Source organism: Rissa tridactyla, chromosome 9, assembly GCF_028500815.1.
Source record: "Rissa tridactyla isolate bRisTri1 chromosome 9, bRisTri1.patW.cur.20221130, whole genome shotgun sequence".
Lineage (NCBI taxonomy): Eukaryota > Metazoa > Chordata > Aves > Charadriiformes > Laridae > Rissa > Rissa tridactyla.
Genome location: NC_071474.1, coordinates 12,390,596 through 12,417,975, shown reverse-complemented (window position 1 = coordinate 12,417,975; position 27,380 = coordinate 12,390,596). Strand labels below are relative to the sequence as shown.

Sequence of the window (27,380 nt, the reverse complement as noted above, 5' to 3'; positions counted from 1 at the left end):
ATAGGACAAGATTTACTGCTGTATTCCCATTTCCTTCTTGAAAAATCCAAATATGCCTCCCCAACGGACATAGCTGGCATGGGAAAAGTTACATCAGTTACAACAGACAAAGTCAAGATGACTTTTTTTTTAAGTGATACTAAGTTTACACACAGTTCTTTTTTTCCCCTCCTTTAGAAGAGGGTAGTTGTTCCAGCAAGGGTAGCAGGAAGTGGCAGAGAAGGGAAAGATGCTGAAATAGTTGTCACTGTCCCCATGGGAAGGAGAACCTTGCAAGAGTCTCTGGATCTGTAGATCAGGGTCCCAATTACTGTGCAGTATTATTAAGTTCAATTTCACATCTCCAGATCTTAGTGGAATTTTCAAAGTAAAAACTATGTTATACATCACAGCACTACAAGGAAACAAAATATGAACAATGTGCTTTAGTAAATGTTATCTACAGATTTTTATGAAGGAAAATCTTTGCCTTTGCTTAAAAACTAAGTTCATTTCACAGTCATATTTTATATTATTTTAAGTAAGCGGATAAATTCGAAACACCTATTGGTAAAAATATGCATCAATGAAGGTGAAATGCTCACCCAAGATTCAGCATCACAGTGCTCATGCAAGACATTAAGTTTTACTGTGTAAACGGTAGGAAAAAAAAATACGATCACTTGCTTTGACAACTGCGGAACAGAATAATTTTCTAAGGGGCATAACTACCCTTCAGATGAAAGTTAATTTTATCCTATTTAATTATAGACTGTTACCAATTTAAATCCTACCCTAGAACATTGAGTTTACCGTGCTGTCTTGCATGTATGTGATGGACATGTGTCATTTATTAGGCTCTTTCATTATTTTTGGGGTGGTGTTAATTGCTCCACATACATATTTTTCCTTCTACTATAACAATGACTGTGTGTGGCATGGCTTTGTGCACCATTACACCATACCCTCAGCTTTAAAACAGAGTACTTGCAGTTATGGAAGAAGCGAACCTACAAAATTCCTTCTACATTCCTGAGACCTGCAAGAGTCTTGCAGCTTTTTCTCTCAGCTCCAAACAAGCTGCTACCGGAAGAAAAATTGCTGTGGTCAACACTGCAGCTCTGTAGTTTAAATGGATCTGATGATCCCAAAATCTTAGGACATCAAAGGCATGTGCCTACTATGTGGCAGGACTTCAGGACTCGAATAGCAGCTCTGAAGGGACTACAATACAATCAAACATTTGGGACAGAACGTATTCCATTATTACTGAGGTCACCGTGCTTGGTCCCCACTCTATACATAGTGTCTTTTTATATACACTGAATTTGGTCAAAAAGACCACAGATTAGGCAGAGAGATAACAAGTAGGGCCTGCATTTCTATTCCCAGGGTACTGCCTGGCAAAACTGTATTCTTGAAGTACCAAAATGAAAACCGACCATATTCCTGAGAAGTGCCAAATACCCACCAACATCAACAATACAGGACTGATAATAGTTTGGTATCTTGCAAGATAAAAGTCAGTTAGCAAGACTGCTAAATGTCAGCTTTTAAACTCTTTAGTATTTACGTTTAACAATTTCCAGGGGAAAAAGAAAAAAGAAAAATCAACAGCACACATACCAAGGTTTAGACTTAAAATCTCCATGTTGTCCTTCATAAGTGAGGTGAGGATGAAGTAATGCCTATTTTCTTTTAAAAATAAAAGTAAAAATCAAGTATAATGAAAGCACATCAAGAAACAAACTGTACAATTTCTGAACTGCACTGTTTATTTTGCTGCTTGAAACCTAAGTGACAGTATGCCACTATAATTATGGGGTTTCTTCTAAACCTTTACTACACTGCAGGTACAGAAATATACGGACACATTTTTGGAGAACTGACATTTTGCAAAATGCAGCAAACATTTCAATTTATACATGAGAAAAGGAAGTGTTCAAAAGGGTATGCATTTCAAGTTATTGCAGGTTATTTCTGTGAGAGAATTTCTGCAGGTAAAACATGTTTAAATTTAACCAACAGTAACGTGTCAGTGTATTTAAAATCATGACAAAAATCTTCTCTCTGGTCATTAATTGCCCTTTGACAAATTACTAGGATGTTGTATGTTTAGGGCAAGATGTCAATACAGCATAAATCCCGTGGTATTTTGGTTTTCTTCTGGAGATTAAAGCTGTTTTTTTTCTTGGGATTAATGCAGCAGCAAAACACAAACCAGCTGATCAAAAAAGCACTTCTGCCATAACTCCAATAATTTCAGGGCACACCAACCGACAGTAGTTTTGCCATTCCCAGTTCTTTAAAGGTTTACATCACTGCACTCTTGCCTTAAGTACGTTTGTAAAAGCTTGTTTTCTGTTAGGCCAGCTTGCTGACTACAGCCTGGTTGAGAGAATTTAGTTGGTTGGTCCATTTATCTAACGCAGTATACCGTGCACCACCTCTCTTCTGATGATCCAGTTCTAGGAGCTGGTTGACTTGATCAATTCGGCCATGTATAGTGCTAGAAGCAAATAAATAAATAACTATAAATTGATAATGCACATGGAAAGAGGAGCTAACAATAAATCAGAGGTAAAATAAGATGATGTCTTATACAAGAGAGACACGAAGTCCATTTCAGAATTCAGCACTTATTGTAATATATTGTCCTGGGTAGTACTGCTTATTTAGTTGTCATCATGATTGGAAATCAAATGAACTAATTCATTGGGCAATACATATATTATCTCCTTCGCTATGACCCACACATAAAGTCTGAAGCAGTATGAGGTAAACAGTTCTTGAAAGGCAAGGAATCATGAAATATGGAGATTTATGTAAAAAGAAATTAAAATATAAACCCATGTATGGATTACATTTTCGTAGGAGATACAAGAAGTTACTCTCCCAAAAAAATTTTACGAATTGTAGTTAAGTTTTTACAGTCGAGAGCAGACTAATAATTTGTAAACTTGAAAATGTACTGAAAAATATACATGGGTATAAGCAGCAATTACTACTAATAATAGTTTTCATAATTTAATAATAATTCAAGTAATTTATTACATAATTCAAAATTCAAGTGAAAACATCCCACTTAATCTCTCTCTATAATTTTCTTGCCTCATGTCTTAGAGGTATACTTTACTGCTCGTAAGTGAAGCAAATCTAAAGTCAGCATCATTACCTCTCAGTTCCAAAAATCAACCAGTATTGTCACAACGCACAAAAATATTGGTTTTGTTGCTTCTTGTATACTTCGATTATTTTAAAGTAATTAAAGGCCAGTAATCAAGAATAAAGTACATACTTATCCAATATGCACTGCACAAGCAAGCTTTCCACATCAGCTACATCTATGTTTAACTCCTAAAAGAAAAAGAAAAACTCATTATGCTGCTACTCTGTTTTGCAACATTAGATCCTTCCGATCTTTATTTTCATTCACAGAATTTGGTTTCATTTCTGTTTCTTACTGTTAAAAAGTATCAATTCAATAATGATCTATACATCAAAAGAACTCCACCCAAAGTATATATGTCTAATGATGAAGAGATCAGTAACCTCAGAAAAGGCTGAAGAGGCTAAAGCAAAATTTTTGGAAGCTCCAGAAGAGGAATTCCTTTGCTGACTGACTGAACAAAAAACCCAACCAACGAAAAAAGAAACCGAACCCACAAAAGAACCCAGGAAATAAAATAAGACAATAATTATCAGAAAAGAATGGGTCTGTACTCAAAACCGTTTAGAAGGCTAATTGCATCTTCTGGCTCAAGCAAGTTCTACAAATGTTAAGGCTAGCTTAAAAAAAAGGCATACAGAGTTCTGAAGACAATTTAAGCAAAAAAATAGGCATTTCTAATACTTCATCATATATTTTGGAATGCTGTGAATTTTTGCAAGAAAAATCACAGACAGCAGATGGAAATAGTCACTATTGTCACTGCGTTTTGATTTTGCTCTTTCTAGATTAGGGAATGAAACCAGTGATTCTAGTTTTATAGTTGGTTTGTTCTATTACCACAGTTCTGTAACTCTTACAACACAGACAATTTGAAGATCTCTCTTGAACAAAAGGAATTAAAATTTGGATTTTTATCTTCATAAAATTTATATTCATAATTACATTTTGAATTATACAAATTTCACTTCTTCTATTTCTCTTCAGAAAAGTGCTTTTCTACACCAAGTAGAATATGGTAATTGAGTATTTTAGAAGTATATCGTAGCACATATTATAAAAAGCATTTGGACAACACTTGAAATTTACATTTTAGCACTGTAAAGCTGCTAACAGTGCATCGGCACTGCTTTATGGTTTAGATTATATTTTAGATGTTCTATTTCTGGAAGCGCTGTATTTATTTGAGACCTTCTATTCACAATTAATCATTTACTTAAGCAAATGCAAGACTCCACTGACACATACCTTAGAAATAAAAGGAATATGTATTCTTGTGTAAGGCTTAATTAATTTTATAAGCACTTGTGTTCTGATGTTTCGCAAAAGCTCTGTAAGAGAAGAAAAAACAAATACTGTAAAAACAACAGTACTGAAATTAAGATGCAATACAGCTCCATATAGAAAGATATCCTAACTACCACGAACTTTTACGGTAGTAATACAGTGAGGTGAGGAAGCACAGCAAAATAAAGGAACCCTCCTTTTCCAAGGATCCAAGCAATATGTAACTCTGAAGATGGACAGATAGAGTTGAAAACTGTTTAAAGATGGAGCAAAACGTATTCCCTGGTAAAAATTTATATTATTCAAACTAACGGGATAAATCACACAGATTATTGCCAAGTACGTCTGCCCCTCTAATCTATGGTTAGAATACTTGTCTTGTACAAAAGTGAAAAGAGTTATTCTTAAGGCTCTGAAACTTAAGTCTGCATGCATTTAAAATGTGAATATTCCCCATGAAGTTAAGTTAAAACATCAGGGCCTAGTAGTATAATTATAAGGAACCGAAGAAGTAGTATAAAACAGAATCTGCATGAAGTAGCTGATTTTTCTTAGATACGATAGTGCAGCCATTATTTCAGAAATTTTTACATTACTAAAGAAAATTTGGATAAAATGAAAGCATAGATTACAAATTTAAATTTAACAGGGAAAGAGCTAGAACCATTTTTACCTAACTAGTTACTCAAGGACTGTTTACATAATGAAAAATAATATTGAAGACCAAATTACATATCTCAATAAAACTAAGGAGATTAAAACAATGACGCAAGGTATGTAAACATTATACCAACAAACACACATTCTGTATCACTACAGAGTGAATAAGATGGGACTGTCTTTTTCATCCCTGGATATCACTAGCAGACTGCTATCATGTAAGGGGTGAAACTCAAATTCTCTTCAATCCCTTGATTCAACTGTCCTCCTCCTCCTGCTTTACAGTTCTGTCATACTTTCTTCCTTAAGCACCCATCTCTCTCATCTTAGAGTCTCTCCCTACAAGACTTTGAAGCTCACCAGCAGTCGACATGTAACAGCAGCAGAGGCGTTATATTTAGTTTCCCCTGCTGTTTGCCATGTTCTCTTTTACAAACAATATGCATAATAAAACCAGGTCTCTGGATTTAACTCTTTTCTTTCATGTAACTATCCAGCTAAATTATCTTGCAATGCCACAGTAAGCCCTACTCTTGATGAAAACAGTAGTTATCTGAAAAACTGAACACTATATTCAAGTGAAGAGACTTTTAAATTCTCAGATACATCACAAATGCCAGGGGTAACTTTATTTTGTCATGTTAATGGAATGCATCGGCATGTGTTAGTGTGTTCCCCTGCTTTATTAAGTATAGGTACTATAAATCCAAATGTTGTTTTCAATATATATATATTAGAATTATGTATCTTATTACATATTTTATTACTACATATTTATTAATGCAACCTTCACTACATTATCTACCTATTTTGTCTTTAATCTGAAGCAGAAAATTAACCTTATAAACTAGCAAACATCTAACTTGGAGACTGACACAAACCTTTACAAGTAAGGGTTGCCTTCATTTAATCCTTCCAAAGGAAAAAACAGTCAGTGCCTAACACCACTGTAGATATTGTCTTAGAATAAACTTTCATCATTCCTGCAATTCTTCACAGTCATTCTACATGCCTAGATGCATGTTGGCTTTGACCAACCTCTTAAAGAAACTGGAAACAGTAAGGGAATTGCCCAGAAGTAATTACAAAAGAACTCTCATTCTGCCAAGAAGAAAAATAAGCCATGGGGAAAAAAAAAGCTTACCAAGTAGTGAAAAAAAAAGGATTAAAATAGCCTGCAAAAATACCTTCAATGTGCTCCCTTATGAAGGGATCGTCCATGATGTTGCTGTGATTTGTTTTCAGAATCTTCTCAAATTCAGTGATGTCGTTATTCTGATAGGCACTTCAGAAAAAACAGGAGACTGAATTATTATTTTTTAAAAAACAGACTCATGAGACTTTGTGCTACAACTTATAAAAATAAAACCCCTGTATTAAGTGTTGGTGGCAAATAATTATATTCAGAATCTTTATAAGGAAAAACTATTTCAAGATGAGATGCAAAAGGAATGACCTTTCTCCTATTTCAATTTTAGTAGCATTTACAAAATTTTAGTACGAATATTCAGTTATTTCGCAAGTACGCTCTTGTTTCAAAACTTTTTGTACTTGAAGCATTTATTCTTTAAAAAAGCCTAGACCCTAAAAATAGCCAATTTTGAAAAGAATCGTTACTTAAATTTTGGCTTCATGAAGCCATACTTTATGGAACAAATAAGAGCCAAAAAGAACACAGACGGCTGTTGCTCTTTCTATAATGTCCATTTTAAGCTGAATCCTAAAAATACTGGCAGATGGAAGAAATCCCAACTTCCAGGATTAACCATAAGTAATTTTGGCACAATATTACCTTTTAGATTTTTATTTATAGCTTGTTTTTAGTACATATATTGTTTAACTAGTCAATCTCGTTATCTGAGAAAGCATTACAAGAAGAAGGTGGGTTTAGGCACCTATTGTTCAGCAGTGGCACCACAAAGTCAGTTAAAGGTAAGAGCTGTAACCACTGAAACAAGATCTTTTTCTTGAAATATAATGGTTTTACAACTCGACTTATCTTTTCTTACAGGAACAGTCAGCTGTAATAGGGACTATCCACTAACCAATCAAACTTACTCAGTAATTTTGTTATATTAAGCTACAGACTATCAATATTTAACCTGAAAGTTCGATACATGCTTTCAATTTCTGTTTCATACTAACCATGAAACATTTTAAAAACACTGTCTATTTTCCCTTCACAGTCTCTGTATGTTTTCAAACTGGTTTTAAAATGGTCAAAAAAAAGTCATCCTTTGATATCATAAAAATGCACAGGAAAAAGATGAGTTAAATTTAAAGTGGAACTTGATGAGTTTATAAATGCAGTTATATGAATGGAATTGACACTTTGTACTGTATGTAATGTCTCTTTACCATATGTAAAACATTCAAATTCCCAATGTAGAGTAAAAGAAGAATTTAAAACATAACTGTAATCTTTGGAATTGATTTTATCTTCTGCATATTTCTTATCTACACTGCTTTAATTGCATTATTAATTTTAAAGAAGCAGTTATACTCAAATGTCAAGATAAAAGATATAAATTAGGAAAATGAATAAAATCAGATTGGGTGAGGCCATCTGGAGTTCCTTCTGCCTCAAATTCACATGAAACTATGACAGTGAAATAGAAAAGACGTGTCTGAAGTGGAATTAATGGGAATTGTCACTTCATAAACTGCCAAGTCATTTATTCATCATTATGTCAATAACAAACATCCTCACTTTCAGAAACAATTTGTATGCAATACAATGGTGCAGGACCAAAGCAGTATCAGAGCAAGGTTTGTTCCAACATGAGATGAACTGTGTATTTCAAAATGTGAGCAGGCATTACTTCTTACGTAATGAAAAGGTGGGACAAGTTCTCCTACACATTGTTCTTTTTTTTTTTTTTTCACTTGATAAAGCAAAGGCAGGATAGAGTCGATGGAACAGGCTAGCTTCACTGCACAATACACAAAAACTGCCTCAGTTCAATTTATTTTGCCTGATGATATTAATACCCTAAAAGCTGTAACATCACAGTTGCCTCTAAGAGGTAACGAAGCATTCAATTTTCACGTGAAGGACAGGGGAGATCACTTGGGAGTTCAGTTTTGTATTCCTGAATTGTGAAACTCCTTTAGTAATCATGACATATCCATGCATCCAATTATTCTGTTGGCTTTGGTATTTGGTGTCAATCATCTCAGTTTCTCACATATAATCAGCCAAACCCTAAAGCCTGGTTGCAGTACAAGGTAGGACAACTTTATTTAAGGGAAGAAATGAGGTTTTTGCCACTGCATAAGAAATTCACCATAGCAGAAGACAACAGCGTTTTTCTGTACCCCTACCTGGTAGAGAATAAATACTTTTGGTATGTCATAGTAAATAGAAGTTTCTTAAGAAAAACAAATGATTGACAAATATTTGCTCAATATTTATGAAATAACTGTGTTAGCTGTGCAGAGAAAAGCCACCTCTAAAAACATTTCACTTCTGGTTTGGACACTGTATCTTTTTTATTTTTTATTCTCTTCTCCAGAAAAATTAAAATCTTACCTTACTAAATTTGTCATTGCTAGGATCTCTGGATCGTTTTTGTATGGTTTAGCCTACACAGAAAAGAAAGCACAATACATATGTTTAGATTTTAAATATTTTTTTCCATTTGCACCTTTTGGGTAATTTCCCTATGAATTCAGAAAAGGGGGGGAAAAAGGAAAAAGAAAGAAAAAATACCTCCTGAGAGTCAAACGGATTTATTCCAGATTTCATGAGCATGTTTGCTAAGACCAAGTATTTTAAGCAAGTGGTTCTTCTGGGGCTCCCTGATTCATCGTAATTCTTGAATGCTTCAAAAAAATCAGTATGTGCCTTTTCAAACTCTCCTTCTCTTAAGTGCATTTTGCCTCCACATTCTGAAAAGAAAACACAGATGAAGAGAAAAGGAACACTGCGTGCTTGTTGCTGACTACAATAATTGTACTCAGAAGTTCCACGCTATTTCTAAATAGATTATTGAAATATTTTCAGGAGTCTTTGCATTCTCTGAAATCATTAGGGAAAAAAAAAGCATTAGGGACTTCACATACAGCATTGCCATTTGAATGAACCCATTCCAAAGAAGAAAAAACAAAACCAACCCACACCATAAATCTAAAAGAACACTAATCTTCACAGCCAATAATTATTTAACCTTATGTTAAAATACTGTAAAAACTATAATGGAATTTAGCTCCATTTCAAAGGCAACGAACTTCCTATATTTATGGAATTTCCCCAATCTGCTGAGCAGAACCACACAGAAAAATTGAGAAATACTCTATATCTCCTTTTATTTCTGAACTACCCACTGGTACTTTATTCATATACGGTTTGTCTGCCTCTGAATCTACAGGATCCTCTGTCTTTATAGTTGGAACTGGAAAAAACATTCATTATCAGATTTTCATAAAACTAATCTATGCAACAGAAGTTAAATGAAAAAGTCAAGATTAACTTGCCTCTGATAACGCCCATGATCAGTGGATGAGGAATGGCTGACTTGATGTGCAATGACTGTTCATATAGTGCTTTAAGTTTTTTGTTATTTTTCTGTGCTGTATACATTTGAATTTCCAAAGCATAGATTTCCAATAGTTGAGTACCTTTTTTTAGATCATCTTCCCCATCATCAGTCTAGGATAGATTAAGTAATAAATACTGTGAAATTTTAAGAGAACAGTGATTTCAGTTTTATACTAGTAAAAAACTGATTAACAAATACTCTCAGTAATTTCCTGTCAGAAATAAGGATATTCCTAAAACTTTACAATTCTGATATAACTATTAACACAAAACATAATACTCAAAGAACTTATCACAGGCCAAGCTCTGAAGGCCTTGTTTAATAAAGACAGGTTTTTTGTTTAATTACATGTTTTCCTTATAACAACTCTCAGAACTTTGCCCTTTATTCTTTTCCACTTCCCTTAAACCGCACTCTCAGTATATGAATGCAATGACTGACCCACATACATACAGATAATACATACGACTCTTCTGCTGCCTATAACAGAACCATTTCCCAGATATCTGTAACCCATTTTCCATGCTGGAGGAAGAAAAGGGGACACAAACAAGTGCAGCAGGCGGCATGGCTAATTTGTTTTTTCCCCTTCCAAGGGGGAAAGTAGCAACTGTACTTTCAGTTTTGAGTAAAGCTCACTGGGAATCTTCACTATATTTTAAAATAAATGTCTATGCATTATAGATTATTCATATGTGTTTCTCATCCTTTGTTGTGGTTTGGGCCAGACTGGCCACTGAAATGACTAAAAGGAAACTTAATCAGCAGTTGTGAATACTTTTTTAAAAACTCATCTTTAAGCAGGGAATAAAACACTTTTTAAAAACTCATTTTTTGTTCATGTTATCAAACAGTTAACAAATTAAAGCAGGCACACTATTTCTTCCCTCTGTACTAAAGCTCAACAACATGCCTCAAAGGCCAACAACAGATGTAAAAAAAACCAAAAATCAATGTTGTGTACTAAGCTACAGTGATTTAGAATGCAAAGGTACCTGGCATGACTGATGCAGCTGACGCAAAATCTTTTGTAACTTTCCATATTCTTCTCGTTCTAAATATAATTTGCCAAGCTGTAATGAAAAAAAAATTGAAGTACTAAGGTCTATTAAGATTTCACAATCTGAAAAGGTGGTGTCACAAACAAAAGCAAAGAACAGTAAGTTATATATTTTACCTTTGTGTTTGTCTTAAACCACAATCTATCATTCTTAGCATCTTTCAGAGCTTCGAGTGTTGTTTCATAGAATTCCTGAAGCAAATCCATCTGACATAAAAAATCAGAATTCTATAATTGTAAACAGCAAATTTGTACCTGTTAATAAAGTAAATCTGAACAAACTAAAAGTGCATGCTTGAACTTCAAAATAAGAAAGATATCAGCATCTTATTGAACGTCTGCTTTTAAATTGTAAAGAGTTTCTAAAGTAACAAAAATAAGTACACTTGCTTTTCTTTCATGAAATAGATAGAACAAGAAAGTATTCACATTTTAAGATTTGCAACCATCTATCGTGTTAGCGAAAAATGAAAGCCACCTTATACAAGCTCATCTTATATAACCAAGTAATAAAATTCTTATGTTGTGTAACAAAAGACAAACACTAACAGGCAACCTTGCTCCTACTTAAAATAAGAAAAACAAAAATAATTTACATATCAAAAAGAAAATATGATTTAGAAAGAGAGAGAAATGGTCAAAGAAAAAGATGTTCTATACTATCAGTGCTGTGTGGAAGAAAGCTCTTGAGCACATCAAACCGATTCTTTGCATAAACCCCAAAAATGCAACATCCAAAATGGTAATCAAAGTGCTGAACGAGACCTTTAAAAAAGGTTCTACAGAGAATGCCTTAGTATTGTTTAAGGCCATTTTTATTTTGGGGATAACAGATCTGGGGCAATACATCAAGTTAAGATTTCCAGCTTGTCCCTCCAGGTCTGGCTCCAACTGCATTGAGACCAAACAGACTGATCTCTACCAACAAGTTACAGTCTAAGACAATAAGAGTAAACCTTAAGAGTAAACTCTTTAGACCTTAAGAGTAAGCCACCATTCAACTATTAAACTTCCATTTCCTATGAGTGGCAGGAAACGTAGGATTGTGATAATGACAGAAGAGCCATCATTAAAGACCGCTGATCATCCATATGCAGGTGCTACTTCCAGCTAGTCAGGGGAGCTTTCTACTCTCTGTAAAGCTTCTACAACACCACAAACGAAAGGGAGCTGGGCCGTGTATCTATGAAGATGTACCTAGCTTGCACAGTACACTCAAAGACAGGCAGTATTTAACACCAACAGTTAATTGCAATGTTTTTCAAAGATTCCCCTCTCCTCACAAAGTAAAAAAAAAAAAAGAAAAAAGTATTGTTTAATTAGAAATTATATTTGAGAAAGTACTTATAATGTGTAGCTACTACACTAAAAAAGAAAGAAAAGAAGTATTTACTTATTAGCATAGAAATCACAGGTAAATATTGCCAAAAAAAGACAAATTTATGAGAAGCTATGTGTGTTGACCGAATCCATTAAATGCAGGAAATGTATTTTAACAATATGACAACAAATTAATACTGCAAATGTTCTCTATTAAGATAAAAAAAACCCAAACAAATCAACAGACTACCATACACAGAAAAGTCCACAGTTAAAAAGGAAAACCATGAAGATGAAAGAACTAATGATCTAACCTGCTTGGAAGTAGAGATATAATCAAGAATAGAATTGATGGATTTTTCAGAGTAATTCCTTGTAACTGCACTCCGTATGTAGGTCAATAGCTGTTTATATCTGTTCATCATTTCAGGAAAGTTAGTCTAAAATAAAAATAAAATTACATTATAATTTTTATTTTAATGCTTAAAAACCGAGTTATATCTTGCAAATACACATACAGAAAAGAAAGCGTAACAGAAAGACTATGCAGTAGTTGTTGCTATTAGGAATTTTATATCACCACTTTATTCATAAGCAGCAGAATCAGGAATCACTTCAGCAAGAGTGCATGGAATAGACATTTAAAATACTTAGCTCAACAAAGAAAACGGAGTTGGCTGTACAACTATTTGGAATGGTTGCATATGTAGCGTATAAATTTTTCACTGATTTGTTACGGTGAAGTAAATGTATATAGAAACATTACTGGTTTCAATGGTATGACACCTCAGGATAGCAAGGACTGAGTCTCAAACTCTCAAGAGTATCAGCTGACTACAGCAGCTATTTTGCATCCATTTTGCCTTTGACTTGCAACCACCATCTAATTTCCCTGCCATGCCTGTATTAGCCATCAAAGGCTGCAAAAGACAAGTTCTGGCAGATTTAGTTGTCACAGCCATAAATTAGAATAACAACTTAAGATCTCTGGATCAAATACATATTTATGTCATTTAGTGTCAAGCGATAGCTGTAATTCCTACCAATTTAAAGTTTATTTTAATCATCTGTTTGAGAGCTTTGAATCCCCATTCGCCTTTTTCACCTTCGAGCTCCAAAACCTGAAATAGAAGAATTTTTTAAACAATATTTATAAAAGCTTTATTCAAACTTAAATGGATTTGCATCTTGCTTAAAATGTACATATCCCATACATGCCTTTTTCCCCCACTTTGTTCCTTATGAAGTCACGTTTCACTCTTCCCTGTTCTTCAATTTTACTCTTCCCTGATATTATTGAGAAAGCCAGCATGGGATATGTATCTTATTAGATTTCACAACTTTGCTGATGTAGGGAGGGTGAATTGTTATTTATAGATTTTTGTTGTTGTCTAAGACCAAACACTAAACTTTAATGCCACTCCATAAACACACATACACAAAAAAGTTCTAACACCCCCTGCAAAACTGACTCAATGCCCCTTGACTAAATTAGTAAAAAATGTATACTTCCGAATTACTATAGTTTCTTCACATATCAGAAAGGCTTCTACGCTTTAATGTAACACGGTCAAGGGAACGTTTTGTAAGTAAAAATTTTGGAAAGTTTTTTGTTTTTGTTTTTAAAGTCACGCATATAATATTGTTACACACTATAAATAAGCCAAGAGATGCAAAAAATCTGTTTTTTCTTTTAAAAGTTACATCTAACATATTGCTTTCTGGTGGCAGCATACAAACATTAAAAATTTAAAACTGCCATGAAGGAAAGAAACTCTGTGTCACTTAGTATTTATACATTTAAAGCTTTGGGATTGGATAGCAAACCAAATATAATACATTACATAAGACACTGGGGAAAACGCCATTTCATTTTAAAAAAAACTAATGGATCTGGCTTCTGTAGCTGACACATGAAAAAATGCTTAGGACTGTTTAATTAACTTAGTAAATCCTGAAGATTAAAAACTCAGTTTTGCAATAAAATAGGACTATTCCATGTCCTATTTATGCCCCCTAAGAACGATCCTGAAAGGCAGTCAGACAGGAGTCTAAATCGTCCAATGATAAACTTAGCACATCAGTAAGTTAAAATATAAACATTACTCTTAAAATTCCTGAAACTAACTCAAATGCTAAGCAAATATTTTAAAATGTGAATTAATGTAAAATAAGAGATAAAATATAACAACAGAAAACCTTCTGAAAACTGCTTAATGCTGCTTTGGGATCATCTTCCTTCAAAGCTTTAGAATTGTAGTATTGATTTTCCAGATCCACATTTGGTTCAGAATTGCTGTCCTCAGAATATTCCTACATTTTAAGGAAAAAAAGAAGAAACAAATAAAAATCAGAGAAAAAAAAGAAAGGTTCAGAACATCTAATATTCTGCTAAAAATAGATAAAATATAGTAAAACATATTGCTAAAACTGACACAGAAAATACTTATATACTAATGGAAAAATCTTCAGGTTTAGAGCATGTAACAGGTATGGACTCGTGATTTCATCATTCTCCCACTGCTAGGCCAGCCTCACCATCCACCAACACTTGCCTGTCAACAGGTTTCTTCTGGACTAATGAACTCACAGCTCTACCAACTTCGCCTTTATGACAAGTACAGACTGTATTATTAAAATTCTGCCAATTCTGGTGTTTAAGGAGAGACGCCTAATAGCATATGTCATTTCTGTATGGGGGAGAGAACATGCTGGTCTCTAGTCTTCTAAAAGGCACTCTATTATATATGACCTTTGCTACCTACAGAAAAGACTGGGGCTGAGTTGCCACACAAGTAATGATTCAGCAATGAGGGATATAAAATGCTTCCATGAATCTCCCCTTAATCTGCCTTTTTATGCCGTAACGATTCATACTTGTCTAAGGAAATTAAAAGAATAACGCTGATAACACCAGCTGCTTCTGTGCTGAGAAGCAGGAGATGACTGAGAAAATGCTAAGGATACTGCCAAAGAGGGTGGGGTGGGGGCATATGCACAATAATTTAATCAAATAATTACCTATCATGTGCACGAGCACAAAACAAATTGAAGAATTTACTTCTACCGATTATTACTTCATTAAAAAAAAAAAGGTACCGTGAGGCTTTTTCTGATGAAAAAAACTAGGTATTTTATCTTCTTTTGCTGAAGGACAATGTTGCATGTCTGAATTACGGAACACTAACAAAACTCAAATAATATTTTCATCTGAGGTTTACACAAGTCAAAAATATTTCACACTTCTGCGTTTTCAAGCCAGCTTCTCTCAACAGTACTTAGCTATCAGGAGACAAAACGTTTAACACAATTTATTTAAATCTCAATGTTACTGTTATCAGAGTGACCTTCCCTTGTAACAATATAAACAATGCATAGTCAGGTACGCTTTTTTTAAGTTGGCATTTCTTCTTTTACTGTAATTCTTCATCAGGCACATTTATTCTTTTGTTCATTCATATATTGCTAATATTAATGGGCTCCTTTCAAAACCATGGGAAGGAATGAAAAAAAGATGAGGCAAAAAAGAAGTTTTAAATTAGCTCTCTCCTCCCTACAGCGCAAGCAAATCTTTCAAAGTTTAAGTTTTCTGAAGTTCTAATGGAAAAATAAATTATGGAAGCCCACAGTTAGACCAAATTTTATTAAACATGGTTCCTGAGACATTTATCCTTCAACCTGCTAATGTTTCTATTTGTTGCGGGTAGGCAAATTGCTCACATACGTACTTATTTATACTCACACCAACTATTAGTATTTTAGTAAGAATCAGTGGACTTAAACGCCTAATGAATTCCACAAACCTGTTTTCTGAATTCATAGAGAACTATAGAACTTAATACTGAAAACAGCAAACAAAATAGGAAGCAAGTGTCTTATTTCACCGGGCAGACTTTCATTTTGGTTAGCTTGTTTTTGGAAATTCTTTACCCTATTGATCCAACATCAATGGAGCAGCTACAAGAACATGCACATGGTGTCAGCAGCTGTAAGTGTATCAGGCACCTTATGAAGGTATTGGCTGCCAAAGCTTAAACAGCATAGCATTTAAGATACATGTAATCAGCTGATGTCTTGTTTATACTAAATTTGAACAATGAGCAATGAGTATCTATTACAAATAGATACTACTTTTGGCAGAAGTATCTATTTGTAAAGATAAAAAGAAAGCAAACCAAATTAATTCATTTTAGGAAGCAATGTGCTCCGTTAGCTTAAAGCCAGAAACATCTGATTTTCCATCTTAGCTCTGGCAGTGATGCTGGATGCGGACTTGCGCAGGAAGCCTTTTTTCAGATAATTTTTCACAATGCTGCTTAAATATCCCATAAAGCTCTTTTCATAATAATATTAATACATAATAAAGAATAACTGTGAAGTCCAGAGATCATTTTTTCCTAATGGAATCACTTTGAAATGCATCAAAGGTAGTGCTTTATGTTCTCACAGCTATATTTTTCTAGATTTAGATTAGATACTAGGAAGAAATTCTTTACTGTGAGGATGGTGAGGCAGTAGAACAGGTTGCCCAGAGGAGCTGTGGATGCCCCCTCCCTGGAGGTGTTCAAGGCCAGGCTGGATGGGGCTTGGAGCAGCCGGGTCTAGGGGGAGGTGTCCCTGCCCAGGGCAGGAGAATGGAACTAGATGATCTTTAAGGTCCCTTCCAACTTTAATCATTCTATGATTTTTCCTTCACTTGATGTCTATTTGCCTCACATCAAATTTAGGATGCTGATATGGAGTTAAAAGCTCTAAGGGTGATAGGGCTTTCCTACTTCCGGATAATGTAACTTAAGGTGCTTACTTTAAAAGACACATTTAGACTTAATGGCTGTGAAGGAAGCTTTAAAACCATGAACTAAGTATGGGATGATGCCGTGAATCTGTAGGCAATCCAAAAAAAAAAAAAAAAAAAAAGAAAAAAGATCAGCCATGTAGATACTGCATCTTAATTTAAGCATCAATGCTAATTATGCCAGTGCTGATCAATTCAGAAGGACCAGCACTCTATCTTCTTTTGATGCAGAGATGACTTAGTGCAGTATGATATCAATGTGGGAACATTCAGCTTTTGCCAAAAGCAAAAGGAAAGGAGGAGGAAAGGAAAAGTGTGAAGCTGTCTCCTCAAAGTTCAAACTAAGAAAAAGAAGCATTTCCTTCCCAGTACTGAAAACAGAAAAGATCTTTTAACGGTAAATTCAGATATCAAATGCCTAACCTTTCCTCACCCTCATTTTTAACAGCTCTCCTTCCTGCCTGAACAACTTCCCCAACTCAACCCTTTTAGACAGAAAGTTTGTTGCATCGAACAATGCAGTACCAAAATAAAAGTGCACAAAACTTAAGCAGAATATCAGGTTTACAAAAAGGATTTCTACATAACTCTCAAAATCTCTACTATACAATCTAGACCTAATATTCTGCATAGTGAAGAACACCTTTAATTATAACTTGAAGATATAAAAGCACCTGTGTGCAACACTTTAGCTCCAGCTGACATTAAAAAAAGTAACAGGCATAAGAATTTTCTTTATTAAGATCTTGGTGATATTTTTTAAATTAATATCAACACTATCAGTACAAATGAAAACAACAGAAGTCTGAGCATGCAGAACTGATCTTTGAAACCCATTTATTTCTCCCTTCCTGAGAGAATCAAAACAATTAAGTGGAGGGGGGTTTATTCTTACTCATGAAATTAGAAAGCCCTGGTACACCTTTAAAAAAAAAAGTTGTTAAAAAAAGTTAAGACATTATTTAAGCATTGCTCCCCTGAAAATCTGCATGTTCTAAATGTAGTCAGTTATAAATAATACAATCCCCTCACACCACTTTTTGGGGGAAGAAAAATTACCACACTAGCTCAACTGTTATGGAGATAAAACCTCTGATGTAGCTTACTCTGCCTGGGACATAGTTCTTTCAAATAATTTTAATAGAAGTTAAATTAGTACCAAGGAAACAAATTAATTTACAAGTCTTTATTACATTAAGTTTTCACAAAATTCACTTCATCTAGTAAACAGCTTTAAAAGATTAAGTCTCAGCTTCTAAAATGAACACACACAGGAGGACTATTCCCCCCACTCAGCTTCAATCATCTTTTCTAGAGCATGGATCCATTTGCAGCTTCTCCAGCAGCAAAGGCAGGTTAAGAGCATCCAGCACTACCCAACTCTCCCTGTTCTTTTCTGGTCCTAGCATCACCTTCATTGCAGCAAGTCAACATTTTACGCTGTACGAGTCCTTGATGATGGCTGGTCCTGCTTGGTTTGAAAGAACCGGCCCACCAATGCTTACACAGACACAGTCCTGAGGCTGGTGAGCTACGGTAGAGGAGCAGGTGACCAGGGACGGGAAGAAAACCAGCTGTGGTTTCAGAAAACTGTAGCAGGAATCTTAATCAATGTGGTCGTGAGAGATTATATAGAGCTCTTGAAGCATGGCACCTCCCCTCGCAGACAGAATAAGGTACGTGAACTTGGGAGAACGTAACACTATATCAGCGAGTGACATTTAACAGTAGGTTTGTGGTATCGTAGCAGATTAGAGTGGCACATTAACCTGGTTAAACAGGTACAAAACCAAAGATACAAATATTTTGTGAAAACTGCCCTTGTTTGGTAATAAATGTTCTTGTCTCCTCTCTTGCCTAAAGCGCTTCCCTAACCTCTGCATCAGAAGTGGAGTGATAATCTAAACTTTTGCTTCTCTGTGTGTCATTCACTAACTGTACAGGAACCAAACTCCTACTTAGCAACCCTTTTTCCAAAAAACAGCGAAAGTAGCTGTACAGAGGATAACTTTCCAGACAAAAGACACAATACAAAGAGTTCTATTTCTGTAGAAATTTATCCTTCAAAGACACTGTTAACAATACTTATTACTGTCAATTTTCAATTGCTGGTAATTTTACCAAATTTCAACCATTGGGCTGACTCAAACCATTTTTTTTTTTTTAAATGAAGTGCAATTGTTTCTGAGAATAAGTCTGGTACAAATTTGATTTTACTTTAGCTAAATTTGTTTCATAACCATGGCATTTAGGAGGTCTGCTAACTCTAGGATTTGGAGTGAAGACCTGATATTTTGCAAGAGCACTAGTGATGTGGGTTTGGGGGGAGGTGGGGGGGGCAGGGGGCACAGCTTGTTTGTTGTTCAGTTGCCTAAATGGGGCCAATTTAAAAAAAAAAAAAAAAAGAAAGAAAATAACTTCTCAATATATTAATATATTAGCTTGTCAGCTAAATTTCTTGAACATTTCGTCTACAATGAACATGCACTGTTTTCACTTAGCTTATAGACACTGGCTGAAAAAGTGACCAACCGAACACGATCCCAGCGCTAAGTACAACTTTCTTTGCATTTGCTCTTAGAATCATAGAATTGTTACGGTTGGAAAAGAGCTTTAAGATCATCAAGTCCACCACTTAACAAAGTCCACAAGTGCCAAATCTACATGTCTTTTAAATACTTCCAGGGATTGTGACACAATCACTTCCCTGGGCAGCCTGTTCCAAGCTTGACAACCCTTTCAGTGAAGAAATTTTCCCTAATATCCAATCTAAACCTCCCCTGGTGTGTTTCCTCTTGTCCCATTGCTTGTTACTTGGGAGAAGAGACTGACACCCACTGAGATACAACCTCCTTTCAGGACCACTAGCCCCCAGGCACCAGGACAAAAAGCAAATAACAGTTTCTATGTGCATTTGCCACTGGTATCCAGGCACATGAATATAAAGAAAGCAATCAGACTGGAATGTCAAAGAGTAAAGAGCAAAAGAACAGGGGCAAACCGTGAGACTGAAAGCAAGAGTGTGATTTGTGCAAGAAGTCTGCAACCACTCAACCGTGCATTGGGAGTCCCGGTTTTCTTTCCACATTCCAGGTCTCTGCTCTTCTGCTCCTACTCGCTAGCTCTGCAAGTCATCTAGCGCCTGCTGGCTCACACCGGGGCCCACACCAGGAATAAGAAGAAGTCGGTGACACCAGCGATTTGCAATGGGGTCAGTACAGTTCCAAGGAAAGACAGTGCTCTGCTTGTTTGGTTGGTTTTTTTTTTTTAAGCTGAAGTTGGAAGATGCACAGAATGAGACAGCAGACTGCAGAAGGAAAAAACTGGTATTATGACACGTAAAGAGTATCGAAAAGAAGTGCCATTTCTCCCTCTGTCAAACAGCTCTCCTATAGTTAGAGGCATCCTTTTCTAAGAGTCCAGGTTTTAGCATAACATAGATCTAACTTACTTCTGGTTAACACCCAACTGCGTATCAGATCCCGGGGAGCTCTGTTCTGAACAGAGTGCTAAATAACTCTCTCTCAAAAAAACCCAAACACAAAACCCCAGAACTTTTAACACTTATCAATGTTCAGACAGATAGAATTTACTGGCTAATTTTTCTCATGCTTTTTGCCTCAGTACTTCCTTCTGAGACATTATGGTAATGAGTGAAATAAGTCCCAAATATATTAATTCTATGTTTAAAGATGAGCCTGAAGAAAATGCCTAAAACAAAATATCAGGACACACACTAAATCCATATAAAATATGAAAGAGTAATTAATTTAGAGAACAGTATATCCCATGTCCTTTGTGAAGCTCACTGTTGTTGTTTGGTTTTTTATATGTTTGGGGTTTTTGTTGTTTTTTTTTTTAAATCACATACTAATGTAATCAAACATAACAAAGAAACAGAAGAGAGTAAAGTGGATCTACTTGACTTAGTATTTCCCTAGTTCTAAATGCTTATTTTTGCAGCAGCATCACTTTCTTGTTTGCAATATATACATGTATTTTTTAAAATGAGCACTGAAACATAAAGAGTTGGGAAGAGGTGACAATACCTGCATGGAATGTCAACTTTATCTATTAAAAATGCATCAATACAAGGTAGGAAAATTTCCCTGTCTACTGATGAGATTGCTTATCAAGTTTGGTTACCTATAGAAATTCCTTCTGAAATGGAGTATATTTCTTCCTGTTGGAAAGATAGAGCAAACCAATTCACGTTTACTAAGCTGCCTTTCTGATAGTTTGAAATAAGAAGTAAGACTGCCTATTTCCTAATATCAACACAGCCTGAAAAGGGTAACCCTCAGTAATCTGAAGGTACGCTCCCCATGTTTGAGCCATGCCAATCCTCGTGAACCTGTAGCCACCTCACTGGGGTGCAAACTGCTGGCTGTTCATTGGAATTGTATACAGCTCTTCTTCACTGAAACGATACAACTCCATAACATAAAAAGACAAGTTGCTCAGCCAACAGATTTGTCTATCCTACCCCAGATTAATTTTAAAGTTGAATTTCATTAAGACCACCGCAGACAAATTCCTTATTTATTTAGAAAAAAACAAACAAACAAAAAATAATCAAGAAGGTGTATTACAACAACTGTCAATGTGTTGTCATTGTGCCTGGAAGAATCAACTCCTGAAGAAAGGCTGAATTTAGTATCAAAGTCAATTCTAAACATAGCTGTTTGTCTGAGACTGAAAACAGAAATGGAATTTACAATGGTCTCTCCCTCTTCCTCCTTATCCACCCTCAAGCTGAAACTAGTGAAAAGAATCTGGACTGAAATCATATAAGGCACCTAACAGCACCAAACTAGAAATGAAAATTGAGTGGTTTTCATAATGACCAGTAAACATTACTCTGTTCATTGAAGCATAAAGAGGAATAATCCATGTTATAATCAAGACTGTCAATGTACATTACTAGCAAATCGTGAATCTAGGTCCATCCACCCACAAATATAAATCAATTTTTTTCCTAATGTCAAGACTTCCAACAGATAAAGTTAACTTCTCTAGGAACAACTGAGGTCATTTACATGCAAAACCTTGACTTTTAACTCAATGAAAAACTAAGCAGAAACAGATAATTATGATCTGTAGAGTGGGTGGTCTTCAGTTGTTTAACAGTGTAGTAATTACTCGAAGTATACAAAAATCCATGATGAAGCTGGGAAAGAGAGTATCTGTTCACATTTCAGTTCAAGTGCAAAACATTTGCATACTGAAGGAAATGTAACTAGTCCTACATAATCAGCAGGTCAAGTGCACTTTTAAAGTGGAACAGCCATAATTACTTCTAATAAAAGCTGACAAAATGAAAACTTTTTTGGGAGTCTTCTTTTAACTACTATTTTTATGCTAGTAGCTACCCTCGGAGGCCTGAATCTAGTTTCACCATACTGTATTTTAACAAAATAGCTATTTCTTCTTTCATTAACTGTTACTGTAATTTCTGCCTCTCCTCCTATTCCTTAAAAAAAAATAAATTCACCAACACTCAAACGTGCTCTTTTATTTTTAATTATGTCTTGTACACATTTTTTTTTTATTTCAAACTCTTCTACAGCAGCTTTTACACCGAACTTGAGAATCATGCATCCCCTGATAGTCTTCTCTTAATTTAACTAGATTTGTATCAACATAAAAGGAAGAATCAGGCCTTGTCTTCAGGGCCCTGAACTATTTTCCAAAACAATTTTGTGGAACACTGCAATTACAGTCTCAAGCACATTTGAAAACAACATCCAATCATGGTTTGTTAGTCCAAGAATGCTGAAACTAGTCTAGCTGGAATACCTTTATTCTTAAATTCTGGGTTGGGTTTTTTTTCCATCAGTTATAAATCCACATTAAATTTAAAAAACTGTTTAATTTAAAGATGTAGCTTTAGTATTATTTGATGCTTTACATGGGAGTTACATACTGAAAAGAAAAAATTAACATGCTTCTAGTTATTATGAATGGTATTTTTAAATTGTGGAAAGGTCTCGGCTAGTGGTAAATAATGATAATGAAAACGCTCCAGGAAAAGTTACTACAGTCAGGGGCTGAAATTTGCTACAAGCAAGAAGTTTCAGGAAGGTTTTTCCCATGACGAAGAAAGTACTTCAGGAACAAGAAACACAGGAAAACCAAAAAGCATTGGACCAGACATTATTCTTGGTGAAAACTGACATAACGCATTGTGAGCTTAGACCTGCACTCTTACTCAAATTTATATGTAGACAGCTGCATTTAAAGATTGAAAAATGTAATTCCAATGATTCCTCTCCATGTCTCCATGTCCAGTTCTCATGTTACGGATATTCAACATGAATTCTGCTATGTTTCATATTCCCTTGATTGTATCACATGGAAAAATAAACAGTATTTTAAATCAGGACATGGATTTCAGTGTTAATGAAAATGAATGGAAATCTGATTTTGGAACAAACTGGATCAACAAAATATTTTAATAGTCTCACTGTATTTCCTTCAGAAAGCTTGTTTTTAACAAGTTTGTGAATTCATTCATGGACTTAAGTGGAAGACTAGCAGTTCTTGGAATACTAATACAAGCAGCTCATAAGGTTAAGATCACAATGCATGTCAAACAAGCACTTTTAGGTGAATTTAAAAAACTCAAAACCAAACCCAGATGCTTTTATTCTATATCCAACGTCATCCAACCATTCAGAGCAGCTCACAACAAAAATTGCCCGGCAACTATTTCAAATAAAATCAGACAAGTATTTTAAGTAAATTCATAAGTAGAAATGATTATCAAATAATTTGCTAGAAAGCAAGTCTTCCAGAAGTGAGCATCTGGGGTTTTTCAGTGAAATTGCGATACTGTAAAAACAGGTTTAGCTGAAATGAATGACATACCAACTCTCAAGCCTCAACCATACACAGCTTTTTTAAAACGCCTCCGTTCTAAAAATATATGCAAAGTTCAGAAAAGCCAAAAAACAGCCAACCAATCCTCAAGCTGAAATATAATGGCAATAGAACTAATCAGACAGCACAGAAAACATATTTTGTCTCTAATATGACAGCTATTATAGTTTACTAACCTCCCCCAGATGCTTTTTACTCATTGTAAAAAAACCTCGGTTTTAATAATTTAAAGGAGATTCGTTACATCAAAACTATCCATTATATTACTAATTTCCCCCCGCTAAATTGGTCTGTTGCTAACTGCAAGCAGCACTTTTTTAACCATAAAAGCTTAAAAAAAGACCTGATCACAAAATGTAACCGGATATAGCACGAAAAATCCTAAACCTTGCAATTTAAAAAAAGAGACACCCCCCCCCCCCCCCCCAAAAAAAAAACCCAAACCCAAAAAACGCAAGAGCCTCAATAAGACTAGAAGGGCAAAAAGTTAAAAATGAGTATCCCCTTGGCGCGTTCCATCAGAAATCGGCCGTGTGGCCATTTCTCCTCATTCCTCTTTCTCGTCCCCCCACTTTTCCCTCAGTTTGACGCTCTCTCAAGCCCGCGAGTGACACCCACCCCCGCGGACCTCTCGCAGCCCGGGGCGGGCAGGAGGACAGAAAACTTTATGACTTTCCTTCGTGCCCGACTTTTCGGCCAGGGGCAGAAGGCAGGGAGGGCGGCAGGGCGCCGGGGCCCTCCCCTCACCCTGACCCCTGCGGAAGACAAACGGGGGCCCAGGCTGGTTGGGCCCGCGGGGGCCAGCCCGGGGCCTAGCTAACTTCACGGGGCCCGAGCTGGCCTGTTTGTTTGGGGGTTTTTTTCCGCGCAGAGGTGGCGGGGCCTGCTCCCAACAGCAGCACCCGCCCCTCGCAGCCGCTGCCACCACCCCTCCTCCCCGGGTGGGAAACTCATCCTGTCAGTGCTCCCTCACGGGGCAGCACCCGGCGGGGCTGCTGCTGCTGCAGCGGCCGGCGGAGGCGCCGCGCCGGCACCGGCCGAGGCGGCACCGCTCCCGCCAGGCCCCCTGGCCGCCCCACCGACCCCCCTTCCCGCGCCCTACCAGGTCGTAGTCCTCTTCATCATCGCACATGAAATCATCCTCCATGTCAGACATCTTGGCCGGAGGACGGGCGGGGGGAGGGGAAGGGGGTCGGCAGAGGGAGGAGGCAGCGGGGAACGGCCCCTTCTCCCACAACCCCGCGCGGCGCTGCCCAATGTGGCTCCGCTCCGCCCGGAACCCGCTGCTGCTCGCTCCCCTCCCGCCTCCGGACCGGGGCGCACGGAGCCCAATCGGCGCTGCACCACTACCACGGCCGGTTTCCTCTCTCTGATAGCAACCGGTCCCTAGCAACGGCGGCCCGCCCCCCGCTGCGCCACCGCCTCGCCCCCTCACGCCGGAGGCACCTCCCCGGCCAGGCGACGGGCCGCGGCTCTGCCGCCCGCCCGCCCCGGTGGCCGCGTATCCGAGCGTGAGCCGCTGCGATCCCGGCGCCCGCACCGGGGATGTAAGCCTTTGTGGCTGTGCGCCCCGGGAGGGGAAGTTCAAAAAGCCCGGCCGCTCGCTGGGGTATGGCGGCGGTGGCGCCCCGTCCTGCCCTCCCTTTGCCTCACGCTGCGTTTACCATCGGCAATTAACGCTGTAGCAGCAGTTTCAAAAGGCCTAAATGGTAAGAAGCACGGGCCTTGAAGGACTGGCTTTCTAAATACTGTTACACACTAATTTCTGCCTTCAGCTCCGTGAGGCAGAACCCCTGGACAGACAAGCTTTGCCTTGCCACGACCTCCACCAGGCCCGGGGTTCTCACGGGCTCCTGGAATTGGCAGTATTTACTGGGTCTCCAGATTTTTCTGTTGCTGGTTTACGTCGTTACAGTTTCTGACAGTATTTATTGTTTTTCTACAGCTACTTCTAAGTCTTTTAAAAAAAAGTGTTTCTATGCTGCCAACCAACTAACCAGGAGAAAGTTTTACCTCAGGAAGACACATTAATCCACGATGAAATTTCCATCTTAGTATGTTTCTCTCAGTCCAAGCACTTAAAAGCTTCACGAGTTGAATATTAGGAACTTTTAAGATACATGCCAAAATAGACAATTAACAATGAGCGCGGGAGCTTGTAAATGCATTTGAAAAGCTCGGTTCCTCAAAGTAAGGGCAGCCACTAATCTTGGGGGGTAAACGGGAGCTGTGAGGCTGCGTGTTTGAGGGAAGCTGGCAGAACCACACGAACAAGAGGGGGGGAAATAACGCCATAGGGGATCGCACTGCCAATTTATTGTGCATTTTGCTGGAGAACTGGCACTGGCCCAACGCACGGTGCTGGGGGTGACTCCAACCCCGCTGGGCCGGAGGCAGTATTTGCAAGTTTCTCTGTTGCTAGCTCAATTCTGACAGGAACGAAGGGAAAAAAAAAAAAAAACCCACAAAACATTTCCCTCACACGTCGCAGCGGCTTTCCTGTCACGTCTGGACTGTGGTGGGCGAGGAGCCGAGGGCAGCGCGGCCCCAGCGCCCGCCAGACTGCGGGGTGGCCACCAGACGGGCCCGGGGGCTGCGCGCCGCCGCCTCAGCGGTACCCTGCGGCCGGGGCCGGGCCGGGCCCGGGGCGGGGAGGAGGGCGGGCTGCCAGCCCCGCCGCCCGGAAGGACGGACGGACGGTGTGTGCCTGTCCCGTGACCGTGGTCCAGCCGGAGCCGCCGCACCGCGCCGCTGCCCGCCTGCAGCCAGGGGCCGTCGGGGGGAGCCGCCATGGCGGCCGACGCCCCCGGCACCCTGCCGGTTCAGCTGGTGGAGCAGCCCAGGTGGGTGGGTCGCTCCCCTCGGCCCCGGCCCCGCATCCGGGACGCGGGAGCCCGCTGCCGTTCATCCGTTCATTCAGGGGCGGGCGGGCGGAGAGGCGGGAAGGTGTGTCCCCATGCCCCCGGTCCGAGGGGGCGAGAGGGTTTTGGCTTGCGGTGTTTCGATTCGTCTCAACACCAACGGCGTGACACTTGGATGCTGGGTGGCTCCGGGAGCACCCTGGCCGCGGCCACATCGGCCTAGGCGTAGTTGCGTTCCCCGCCGGCAGGCGGGCCTGGGCTCACAGAGGGGACGCTGGCCGGTCACCGGCCCCTCCTGCCCCCGCCCCGCCAAACCCAGCCTCCGCCAGAGCGGGTCTCTCCCACAGTGCCGCGGTGGCCGGAGGGGGAACAACCCGCTCATCTTTCCTCCTAACACATGTTCTTTTCCCAGAATTTTAGGTATGCTGCCTATCCTCTCGTCCTTCTGGCTATAAAAGAAATGCCCGCGCGGTCCCCCGGGGCGGTGTAGGCCTGGCTCTGCCTTGGTTTGGTTGCGGCCTGTGCCAAGCGTGCTCTTTCCCCACGGGGTTGCACTCGGTGTGTGGAAAGTATAACGCACAAACAGTTGAAACAAACCTTTTTGCCTGTGTTAGCACCGGAGAAGGCTCGTTTTTTAAAACTTTTGTTACTTGCGTATGGTTGCACTGCGTTTCAGCGTAAAGCCGTGTGGAAAGGACAAGTCCCCAGCATTTCTGGACTGGGACGCGTGAAGTTGTGAGGGACGCCTTTGCTTAACACTTCTGACAGTCATCTTTGATGTAGGTGCTTAAAATGCAGCATGCGTGTTGCAACCTCAAGGCCAAAG

The 27,380-nt window shown here is 38.2% G+C and overlaps 2 protein-coding genes across 7 annotated transcripts in view; one reads left to right on the top strand and one right to left on the bottom strand.

Moving 5' to 3' along the window:
- Window positions 1–1,731: 1,731 nt before the first annotated feature.
- On the bottom strand, window positions 1,732–25,042 carry COPS2 (COP9 signalosome subunit 2). 3 transcript variants are annotated; one of them, XM_054213739.1, is made up of 13 exons: window positions 24,796–25,042; window positions 14,216–14,329; window positions 13,060–13,137; window positions 12,331–12,456; window positions 10,814–10,924; window positions 10,632–10,709; window positions 9,572–9,746; window positions 8,808–8,986; window positions 8,628–8,680; window positions 6,283–6,380; window positions 4,397–4,479; window positions 3,278–3,336; window positions 1,732–2,488 (listed from the first exon to the last, which is right to left on the bottom strand). In XM_054213739.1, the coding sequence occupies exons 1-13, from the start codon at window positions 24,847–24,849 to the stop codon at window positions 2,344–2,346; spliced, it is 1,353 nt and encodes a 450-aa protein (XP_054069714.1). In that variant the 5' UTR covers window positions 24,850–25,042; the 3' UTR covers window positions 1,732–2,343. The 3 variants fall into 3 exon arrangements, with proteins under 3 accessions (XP_054069714.1, XP_054069715.1, XP_054069716.1); XM_054213740.1 differs by having other exon boundaries at window positions 10,814–10,903; window positions 24,796–25,040; XM_054213741.1 differs by lacking the exon at window positions 24,796–25,042 and adding an exon at window positions 19,867–20,108.
- Window positions 25,043–25,168: 126 nt separating this feature from the next.
- The window catches only part of GALK2 (galactokinase 2), a 49,388-nt gene continuing 47,176 nt past the window's right edge, over window positions 25,169–27,380 (top strand). Inside the window, exon 1 of one of the 4 annotated variants that reach the window (XM_054213738.1) lies at window positions 25,169–25,402. In XM_054213738.1, the coding sequence (XP_054069713.1) occupies window positions 25,400–25,402 (3 nt within the window). In that variant the 5' untranslated portion in view covers window positions 25,169–25,399. Of the gene's footprint in view, window positions 25,403–26,358; window positions 26,537–26,976; window positions 27,334–27,380 lie in introns of those variants that run through there. The other 3 variants (XM_054213736.1, XM_054213735.1, XM_054213737.1) reach the window with 3 other exon arrangements.

Coding starts and splice junctions, on each gene's coding strand:
- COPS2 (XM_054213739.1), bottom strand. CDS start 24,849: ATGTCTGACATGGAGGATGATTTCATGTGCGATGATGAAGAGGACTAC. Junction 12,457..13,059: donor TTAAAATAAACTTTAAATTG/GTAGGAATTACA, acceptor TTTTTATTTTAG/ACTAACTTTCCTGAAATGAT. Junction 6,381..8,627: donor GCAATGACAAATTTAGTAAG/GTAAGATTTTAA, acceptor TTTTTTCTGAAG/TGCCTATCAGAATAACGACA.